The sequence below is a fragment of the Cynocephalus volans genome, chromosome 7 (genome assembly GCF_027409185.1).
Source record: "Cynocephalus volans isolate mCynVol1 chromosome 7, mCynVol1.pri, whole genome shotgun sequence".
Lineage (NCBI taxonomy): Eukaryota > Metazoa > Chordata > Mammalia > Dermoptera > Cynocephalidae > Cynocephalus > Cynocephalus volans.
The window spans coordinates 32,957,440-32,968,691 of NC_084466.1; the positions used below are offsets into that span (position 1 = coordinate 32,957,440).

Consider the following 11,252-nt stretch of genomic DNA (forward strand, 5'->3'; position numbering starts at 1 on the left):
CATTGTTAAGGCTTACCTTGTAGGAGTTGTTCTCAGGGCATTGTAACCATTTTAAGACTGTGGGTCTGTTAAGTCTCAGAAGTGTTTGGCTGGAACCCTGGAATGATGTGATTTCGGTTGTTGGTGGTGAGGAGGTGAGGATAATGAATTATTTTATAGCATAGGAATTCTTGATCCTAGAGTTTTCTCTTTTAAGTCTAGTTTTGAGTAACTTCATTTAAAGATCTTTTGTGAAAGTAAAAAGTAATTTGTAATTGGTGAGAGTTTAAAGCTTTCTTGTAAACCGTATGTGTGTGTATGTTATATTGAAAAAAGTAGATTTTTGATTGAGTTTTCTCTCAAAGGTATTGTTGAGTACAAGTTTAGAATAAGCTTCCTTTCAATGATGGCTTCAGTGACAATTTTCAGTCTATTATTAGTTAGTCTATTTGAGTAGTATCTGTATATTCTGTTTATTTTCTAGAAAGTAGAGATATTATAAACAATGGTAGTTATTGTATGAATGGTTAAAATATTATCAAGTTTATGGATTTAGTAGGAATTGAAAAAAATATGTACTACTCCCTGCTTATTTATATGGCTAAGAAAAAAAAACTATCCTACCTCTTAGATAATTTTTGGAAGTTTTGCTCTTGGTAAGACCTGTTAACATAAACCTCCTTTCTTGGGTCTTGCTTTTTCTACTTTAGATGTATATCTTTATATGTTTTTACAGTGTGTATATGTAGAGCTAGGGCTAGGGTCTGGCGGTCACAGACCCCTCGAGCCCATTCACAAACCCTTCACGTGCAGGTCTATGAGCTAGGTAACTACCAAAAAGGTCCTTGGAGCCTTGGTTTAAGAAGGAATAGTCTTTGTATTCAGCACACACACATCTAATACCTAGACGGTCCAAAGAGAAACTCTGAAACTCAACTGCTACCAGCAAAGTCCAAAGAAAAACTGAGCAGCTGCCAGCAGAGTAAACATGCTCTTTTTTCAGACATGAGCTCTGAGGGCCAGCTTCTGCTTCACAAACTGAAGAACACAGAATAGTAACAAAACTAAAAATTGATGCACATGCGCACTAACTCCACCCACACAGAACTTGTTTACAAGAATTGTCCAGAGAGCCTGACTAAATTTTTCTGTTTTCCCCACAGTATATTTTCCAGAATGAACGGCAATCAGTTAAAAAGACCAGGGGTCAGTGTATAAGAAAGATTAACACTGAATTGTATGATGGTTGAATAAATGGCAGAGTAACTAAGGGCAAGATAGGCCTAATAAGAGTTACCTACTCAGGGCAAATAACTATTTTTGTTGGATTTACAGCAGTAGGCTGAAAGGAATAACTACCAGTGCTATGATGAACATTTGGAATTTAATTGTAAAAGTTGTTAAACAAAAATTTCCTTAACCCAATAGATTTCTTAAAATTTTGTAACATTCTATTTTGAAAGTGAAAGAAAGTTAAGTTAAAGCTTATTTTATACAAATGGGATATTGAGTAGAGCAGTGGTTTTCAGACTTGTGGATTTCAGGGAACAGTAAAGTTAGGAATTTAAAAACTTAGGGTGTTTGCCATGGGGGGCCAGTTTTTTATTTTGCCAAGGAGTAATGCTTTTAAAAAAAAAATGATTGCTATGTACTGTCCACCATCATTATATAAAATAAGTTTTAACACCAAAAATGTAGGAGGGCATGAACTCCAGATAAAGGATAGGCCTTCCCAAGAAAAGAAATCTGTTAACTTTTGCCAATGTTTTATTTCCAAATATTACGTTGTTCTTATTTTCTGGACCATTGTCCTAGATGATTGAATGAATTTCCCTTTATTTTCTATAATCATTAGATGTATAGTATTTCAAGGTGAAAGTGTAAAAATAAGGTAATTGAGACATTCAGGTATAAGTGAAAAGTAAGAAATTTTTCCCAGGAAAAATATTGAAGCATTTTGTAGAGTAAGAATATATGCAGAACACTTTTAGCTTTGCATTAAGATGGTTATGGTTTGACTCTAGTTAGTTAGAAGATGGTTCCTGGTAATTTTCTGTTTTCCTGTTTGTCTATCACCATGCCAACATACTAAAGTTGGATAAGTACCCAAACAGGACAGAAAGAAGTAGCCACTTCTCATGACTGATTAGAATGTTATTTTTTCTACTTTGAATTGTTCCAGTAACTTTGTAGATCAGGATGTTGTTTTCAGAATAGGGACGGTTAAATTCTTATTTTAGCAGAATTAGTCCAAAGATGAAACCTGTAATCTCATACTCAAAGAGCTGTAGTTTTTTATATCAAAAGCAAAGAATCTGATTCTACTGACGCGTTTTTTGATACCCATCCCTCAGCTCCCAGTAGTTGTGAGAATTTACTGATTCAAAACATGTAAGGTACTAAGAAGAGTGCCTGAGACAGAGTAAGTCCTCTTACTGTTAGCTATTATTTATATTACTGTCGTGCTTTTTTTCAAAATGAGGAATGATTAGTAAATCAGTGAGACACAAGATAGAGTAAATGAAAAACTCTCATTCTTTGTACCTGAGGTTAGAAGTGTAGAATTGGGTTCATAGAGAATAGTGCCAACATCAGCAATCAAAAGAAGCTGATGGCGCAGATTGAGTAAATGGCATATTTATAGCAAGGACAATATGTGTACGTGGATTCAATCAAAAGAAATCAAATTATGTACATAGCAGAGTTTTGTGTGTGTGTGCTTTTACTGATTTACTTAATAGTTATTAAATACTGCTATATGATAGGCACTGTGCTACGAGAATTAGTAACTCTAGGCCTGAAGTTTGTGAGAAAGTGGCCCTGTGTCTTGAACTCAATAATTAAAGTCTTTCCTTATAAATTCTGAAAAATAGATTTTACCTTTTTTTTTTGTATTTGTGGTCATTTAATATAACTCCTGCCTAAACACTGTATTACTGTGGTTATTGCAAATATTAATAAACTTTTAGCCACTTTTATAGATTAGTTTTATCATTATCTTTACCAAAAATGTGAGGTGCACTAGGATTGCAGCTTCAACTCTTCTGTAATTATCTATATTTTAGGTTAGTTTTCCCCAGTTTTTGCTGAACATTGGTTCTGCAAGAGCTCCTCTAACAAAGGATTCTCTTATCTGATAAGCTTGTGAAAAGCTGTATTTTGTATATTTCATTTAGAATCACAATGTAAATAACTTAAGAAGTCAGGAGGTAAACAAACCTGTTTTAATTTTGCTAAACCCAGCTTTTTTTCAAACTTAATTATTTTCAGAACCATTTTTTTTACAAGATGTGGAACCCATATCATAATTGTCATAGTTTTTTCTTCTTCATCAGATCTTCAGCCTTTTTTCCTTCTGTTGTGTGTATGCCTGTGTTCCTTCTTCCTAATTTTCTGTAAGCAATAAATAGTCAAAGGGGTGGAGGCAAGGCTGTAAATAAAAAGCTAAAACAGACTTTTTTACACGTAGAAATTAGAATTATAAAATGAATTTTCATATGGTTATCATTGAGCTTCACTGGGAGAATTAACATCTTAATAATACTAAGTCTTCCAATAGAACCTCATTGTCTTTCAAGTTCTTCAGTCTTTTTGTATCCTCTAAGATCACTTCAAGTTTTTCGTTATACAGTTATATTGCTCATTAGTTTTAAGGTTTTCTTTATGTAGACCATGTACAACTATATTGCTTATAAATTTCAGCACCAATAGTTTATGTTTAATTGCTATTCTAAATGAAATCTTTTCTTCCATTATATTTTGTACTGATTGTAGGAAAACTATTCATCTGTTTTTATTAAATATGTAACTGCCATGATCTTTTGGTAGTTTCAATTTTGTTCTGTTGGGTTTTTCAGGTATTTATTCAGTCATATCAATAAATAATGACAGTTTTCCAGTTATTTCATAGTTAGTACCTTTAGAAAAATGTTAAAAACATTAGTAATAATAGTGTCTTGTTCATGAAAATGGTTCTAGTAGTTTTAGTATTATGTACAATGCTGACTTTTTTTGTGTTAAGGTAGACTACAAACTACAGTATTCCTGATTTATTAAAAACTGGACACTTGGAGGAGCGTGGTACTGAGAACACCAAGGTCTCCCGGTTGGGGAGGGGGGGACAGTATAGAGATTTTTGATCAGAAATGGATTTTTATCTTGCCTTTTGTGTATTTATAAAACAATGAGTTTTTTTTCCTTCATTTCATCTATTTATACTGCTGCTTAATGTTTGTGAGAAATACCCTCACCCACCAGTGCCAAAGAATGGACACGGAGACATGAGGTACAGTGAAGCAAGACTTTAATAACGGTTTTGCAAGATCAGGTGTCTGATGGGCAGGCACACACGAAACAGTTACAGCAAGCAATTTATTCCCTAGTGGACAGGTCCCTCCCCCAGTTCCTCATTGGCTGAGTACTATGGGGTGTACAGTCTTCCTGGACGACACCGAAGATTTGTTATCCCCTTGTAAGGAATTCCTTTGTCTGATGGCTCAGGGCAAGCCCCCGAAAAAGGCCCGCCAAAAGTGCTGTGAAGGGAGAAGAACCAGGAAAGGAAGAGAACAAAGGGCTAATGACTAACCACCATCTTGAAAAGTCATTTCTGAAGAGTGACATGCTGCTTCTGAGCTCTGCCCCTTCAGGGACTCTCTGGGAATGGGTTGAGCCAGTTAAACACCCTTTGGGCTGAGCCAGTTAAACAACTTTTGGGTTGAGCCAGTTAGACACCCTTTGCTAAGCTATTCCTGAAAATGAATCACTTATGCTATTTCCTTACAATATTGAACTAACTATTTACTGCTGTTATAAATCTCATTTATTGTATTTTTCTTTGATAAATCACCGAAATCAATCTATACTTTTTTAATTTTAAAATTTTTTTCTTTTTACTTTTTAAATCAGGGGAGGGGTATTATTTTCATCAGGTGTCAATATTACCTGACGTTATAAAAAGTAATTTGAAAGTTTCCATCTTTCTACTCTAAGCTAATTTAAGTAGCATTGGAGATAATAAACTTTTTAGAAGTTTAGTAGAATTAGTCTGTGGAACTATCAAGATCTAATAATTTTTTTTAAATGTATCTTTTTAAAAACTTTTGTAGAAATTCTGTCTTTAGCTTGGTACTTTGGTAGTTTTGTAAAATTTGTCTTTTTTATGTAGATTATCAACTGTTTTTTCATTTAGATGAGAAAATTCAATTTTTCTTCATCTGAGGTTATTTTTCCCCACTTTTCTTTTTTTGTGGATTTTTACATTTAGCCCACTTCCACCTTTATGACTATTACCACCTTGCTCAAGTAAACATCCTATAGAGCACATTTAACATTTTACAAATGATTATGAAGTTTATTTTTTAAAGTGCATGTTAATGAAATGTTTGCAAAACTCTTGAAGCACTGCCACAGTACATTGTTATGGAAACCACTGATCTAGTTCATATTACATTATTAAGCAGCAGTAATTAAGACAGTATGATAATGAACTTGAAACAGAACAAAAGATTCTGAAGTTCACAAGGACAAAGTAACATCAGAATAACGAATATTGTGAAAGGGGTGAAGAATGGTACTGAATTCATTATGAAATAAAAAAATAATATAATAGTATAAAATAGATAATAGAGCAAAGTAGAATTCAGAAATAGACTCAAGTATATATTTTTAGTAAATCACAACGGAGATGTTTTAAATCAGAATAAAGCAGATCATTCAGGAAATGGTGTTGGGACAACTGACTGGTTTGGAAAAAATAAGGCTTTTTTTTTATATCTAAATAAATTCTATTGGATACGTTTTTTTCCTTTTTTAATGCATAAACTAGTAAAAAAACTAGGGGATTTCTGGAAAGTCTTAGTGTGGAGAGAGCTTTTTAAGGCATGGCACAATATTCATAAAGGAAAATATTGATAAATTCTAGTACATGAAAACTTAAAACTTCTTCATCGCAAAAAATAAAAAAAGAGAACAAGAACCCCTTCCCCTCCAATAAAAACATGCATGATAAATGAAATCCAGTTGGGGAAAATATTTTGCCATAAATATGACAAAATTCCATTTAATTAAAAAATACAAGCCAGCCAGATCTTGAAAAAAGCCAAGAAACATCTTATTTCTATGGAGAGTCACACAAGGTACACAGATACACATGGTTGTTCATGTGTAAGGTAAATGCTGGACATAGATATAGACTTATTCCCCCTCCACGTGCATATCAGAGTTCCCCCTACCCACTGGGAAACTATCCCTGGCCAAGGTAGTTACCCAAGGAAAGGCACATCCCCTTTAAGACAAATGGAAGACTGGAGGAAGCAGGGACCTTAAGTAAATTAAATTAGCATGCTAGTGTTAAAGCACTCTGGGGTGGGAGAGTAGCAGTAGATTAACTTATCTACTCAGACAGATCTCCCCTGCACTCTGAGTTATGTGAGCTGGGTGAGGGTCTGCATATGCCTGCAAATGATTTACACCCCTACTTTGATCTGTTCACTGTGTAACTGTTGTATGTACCCCATGGCAGCCCGGATATCTGGCTGGCTGTTGTCAGCGACTTCCATAAGTCTAATAAACCGATGTCTCTACCTATTGAAGTACCAGGTGAGTTTTTTGGAATAGGCAAACACTACGCAAGTGCCCTCTCAGATTTGGGGCTCCCAAATATATTATGTCTATAGAAATGGGCTTAATTATGCTAAATATATTATTATGTATATGTATACGTAGAGCGCCGTTCAAGAAAAGTGACAGATCTGTTCGTATGAATATTGAAAGGTATCGATGAAAAAATTGGGTCAATAATATAAGTAGGAAGTTATAAATCAGTGAAGTATGTTCCCATGTACATATCAAACATATTTTTATACACAGATCCTTTTAGTATGTGTGTAGAAAATATTTTTAGGACTTTATTCTGAACCATTCATAAAATAGTGGTTATGTCGTAGGAATAGGATTTTCAAGGATTATAATATTTTATATTATGTGGTCTGAAATTCTGGATTTTTTAAAAATATAAAATGCTTGGGGTGCAGAAGAAATTTTTTAAACTTTGAAGATTTTATGCTGCAAGTTACCTGAGATTTTTTTAAAAAAATTTCTGATTATTATAAAAACAGTTTTTATTAAAATGAAAGTAATTGTGGAATATAACGTTTCTTTTAACATAGAAATTTTAAGTTCTCTTGAAGAAATTTGCATCTTTACAAAGCAAAAAACTTATTATTTTAAAAATTTACACAACCTAATAGTCAAAAGTTCCTAATGGAGGAAAGTTAATAAGTTAAATATACCTGATTTTGAAAATCATCTGTAAATAGTTTTACAACTGAAACTTTAGAAAGTTGTTGTAGAGTCACTTTATAATTTGAAGAAGTGTGCTGAATATAGAGATGTATAAATTTGTCATCAGAAACTTTTGTCAAGAACTTATTGTAGAAAATTTCAGTAACATTTTTGCTTTTTAGGAGAAATTATTTTAACTGAATGGAAAGATGAGTAGGCATTTTGCATGAGGCGATTGGAATTCCTTACAGTAATATGATGTATTTTTATGTAATGGTTGTAGCTTCAAAAAATTGCAGTTGTTTCTGAATTTAAATTTATTTATTAGCACTTTTAAAAAATTCTATTTGTATGACATTGTGATGAGGATATGGACTAAAAACTCCTGAGCTGCATTTTAATAGGCATAGTATCTTTTAAATTTATCATAAATTTATATGTGCAGATTTAAAATTTATACCTGGGGACTTTAATATCACACAACTCATGTTCAGATGTCATTGAACATATAATTGTTTCTACATTTTACATTATGCTGTACTTTGAGATTGTACTATAAATCTTTTGTGACTATGAGTTATTTCGGTATGTTGCTAACATTGATTTATGTTAGTTCATGTTACTGTAATTTAAATGCACTCTTTCCAGACCAGCCACTTAATGTAGCAGTACTTAGACTTGACTATTTCCTACATTCGAGTTTTATCAATTCACTTATAAAAGCTTTGTAGGAAATACTGTATTTTTTCAGTAGAAAAGTTCAGGGGATTTTTTCTTTTTTGAGATATTTATATTTGTGTTAGTTGCACATCAAACTTTTGTAATTATTGTGTTCATTGGTATAATTTGAAAATGTATTTTACATGTGCACAATTATTCTTACATTTCTTAGGTTCTAGTTAATAGTTACTGTATCTACCTGTATCTAACTGTTGTAAATTGACAACAGTTAAAATGCAGTGAATATATTTAGCTTGTTGATCCTAATTTAGACATTGATTCAGAGCAGTAGCCAGGATCTTGAAGTGCCTTGGGATTGTTGTCTTAAATAGCAGCTATTATTATATTGTAAACATGTGGACATATTTCTTCTAGTCAAATATTGGCCACTAGTGAAGTAGCTCTACTGAATTAAGAGAAATTGTTCTTGTTTTTAAGTTTTTTTTTTTTAAGGAATTTTCAGTCACTAGTCTGTTTTTATGGTAAACAACCATAAAAAGTAAATAATAAATAGTAAATTGAGAATAAACAACCGTAAAGCAAGCAAATAGATAGCTACTATCTTTAGCTGTTTTTAGTTATTTCAATTTAAATATTAGACACTGTAAAATTTATTTTTTTTCAGAAATTATTAATGTTCTGTATTCCAATGTTTTTGATTATTTTAGGCTGCAGTTCATGGAGCTCGTTTCAAAGGGCAGGATCTAAAACTGGCATGGAATAAACCAATAACTAGTATTTCAGCTGTTGAAACAGAAGAAGTTGAACCCGATGAAGAGGAAGTATGTTTTTTTTTCCACTTGATTTTGACATTCATTGTTCATAGTTTTTATATAAAATGTGATTTTTATGGCTGTGATTTTAACATAAAACTTTTATTCCTGAGCCATGTTCCAGGCAGGGTTTATAAGATAAATGCAGACAACTTAAAATTTTCTGGATCAGTGAGAACTGTGGATTCTAATCCCAAGAGAATACTTGAAAATCATATATATAGTCAGTTTTCATTTACTCTTAGAAGACAATAATTATTAGATTTTTATCCACAGGAAATCTTAATATTTTAAGTTTTAGAGTATCTATTCTGCTCTATTGCTTTATTAACATTTCAGCTTTCCTTTATTTTAATTCATATCATTTTAGTTCATTAAAATGAATGCCTGCTATATGGTAGATACCGTGCTAGGCACAACAATGAATAAGACACGGTCCCTATCAAGGAGCTTATAATCTGGAAAGGGGGGTGGTGGCAGACACATAAGAAACTAATTATAATAAAAGGCAGACTGGTTTGCTGAATAAAGATTTGAACATCTTGCTGTGGGAACCTAGAGGAAAGAGTGATTGTTTCTGTCCAGAAGAACCTCGAAAGAGGAGGTATTGACAGTGGAGGTAGGTCCTAAGTGATAAAATAGCTTTCATAACCAAGAGGTGGTGCTAGGAATATAGTTGAGAGAGGTATTTTAAACAGAGGGATAAGCATCAGTTTAGGTATGGAAGAGTGCATATTTCTTGGATAACAGTAATTAATCTGATGGCAGAGATAAGATTCAGGATAGGTATGGAAGAGTGTGTTTTTCTTGGGTAACAGCAGTTACTCTGGCTGAAGTGTGGGCATATAGAACAGTGAAGTGAGAGAGCCCTTTGAAAACAAAAACTTAAAAGTAAGCAACTCTTGCTTAATCATGAAATAAGCTGTAGGAAGAAGTTGAAGTTAAGATTTAAAGATAAGGTAGGAAACTGATTCCATATTTTTACCTTTGTTAGATTTTCATAATGGCATTTCATTTTGCTTGAAGAGCATTTCAAGGCTGTTATACATATCCATAGTCAAATGCAAAAATAAAATGTATATTTTGAAACTCATATACATGATTTGTCATTTTATATTTTAGATTATACCTTTGTCCTTCCATGAGTTTGAATTGAATGGGGAGAAAAGCAGGAGAGCTCCTGGTATTAGGTATTTTGAAAAGTTTTAAAAGCAGTCTGAGAAGCTTTTATGAAGGGAAGGGGGAAAAGAAAGGAATGCTGTAGAAGAAAATGTTTGTTTCATATGGCAGAAAAGAGGTATAAGTATTGATAGAATTTTATACAAGTTTTTGGTTGATTTAGCATTCAGGTTTAGACAGGGTAAGTCAGAAAACTTATTGTTTTCTTTTTTTAAAAAATATTGAGCAATATTTTGAAGGTATAGAAGATGGCATAATTTGGTAAAGAGAGGCAGGAGAAATGGCATATACAGAGGTTTACTTTGGTATTTTGTTAGTGCCTGTTTCATGCAAGCAATAAGATAGATATAGAGAAACCATTGAATGGATAAAGGTTGCTTTTCTTTGTTTCTTGAATGTTCTAGCTATAGAAATACCTTTTGTATTCAACTCTGTTGAGAGAGATCAGTATTTAAAAGTATCACCTTTTTTCTTTTCTTTTCTTTCTTTCTTTTTTTTTTTTTTTTTTTTTTTTTTGGGTAAATTCCTAAATACATTTTAACCTAAAGTTTCAGGAAGAGTCTTTGGTGGATGACTCATTACTTCAGGATGATGATGAAGAAGAAGAGGACAATGAATCTCGTTCTTGGAGAAGATGATTTGACTGATCATTGATCTGCATATGCTAGAACTCTACCTGTGTTTCATTAGTATTATCTAATGTACTTTTACATATTTGTAAAAACAATTTTTGGTAAAATGTGATGAAGATGGATTTCACAAATAGACAAAAGAGAAGAAAACTACCTTCTGATCCTGTATTTTGAAAGATTGATGTTTGCATTTTATTTCAGTAAACAATTGCTAAAGACATCACACTAGAAACATATGCAATGTTTTTATTACATACTTCTACTGAACATTACAGAATTCTTTGGGTTCTTTGTAATTTAATTAATAGGTCTGAAAACTTATGACCAATACTTGTTATAACTTAGAAGATTTTGTTTTACTCCAAATAAGGAATGAATTTGCATTTAAAATCTTAATGAATGTTTTCAAAAATGAATAGATAACATAGTACTCTAACTAAAGTCTCCAAGTTATGTATTCATAATATTACATAGTAGTATGCTTAGGCTTTACTATGTATTAGGCTTTTGTTGGACTTGTATATGTATTTTACCACATGGGTTTTAATGATAATGATGTATGACTGCTTTACATATGAGTCCTTCTGCATCTGGATGTTAAAAATAAAATGGAATGGTCTCTTAAAAAGAAAAGAAAAAAAGCAATTACAAAAAAAAAAAAAAAAAAAGCCAAGACAACATTCTTTGA

The 11,252-nt window shown here is 32.3% G+C and overlaps 1 protein-coding gene across 12 annotated transcripts in view; it reads left to right on the plus strand.

Moving 5' to 3' along the window:
• The window catches only part of RBM26 (RNA binding motif protein 26), a 77,349-nt gene extending 66,609 nt beyond the window's left edge, over positions 1-10,740 (plus strand). For all 12 annotated transcript variants that reach the window (XM_063102367.1, XM_063102374.1, XM_063102368.1 and 9 more), the window contains exons 21-22: positions 8,649-8,762; positions 10,481-10,740. In XM_063102367.1, coding sequence (XP_062958437.1) covers positions 8,649-8,762; positions 10,481-10,570 — 204 coding nt within the window. In that variant the 3' untranslated portion in view covers positions 10,571-10,740. The remainder of the gene's footprint in view (positions 1-8,648; positions 8,763-10,480) is intronic.
• The last annotated feature ends 512 nt before the right edge of the window (positions 10,741-11,252 follow it).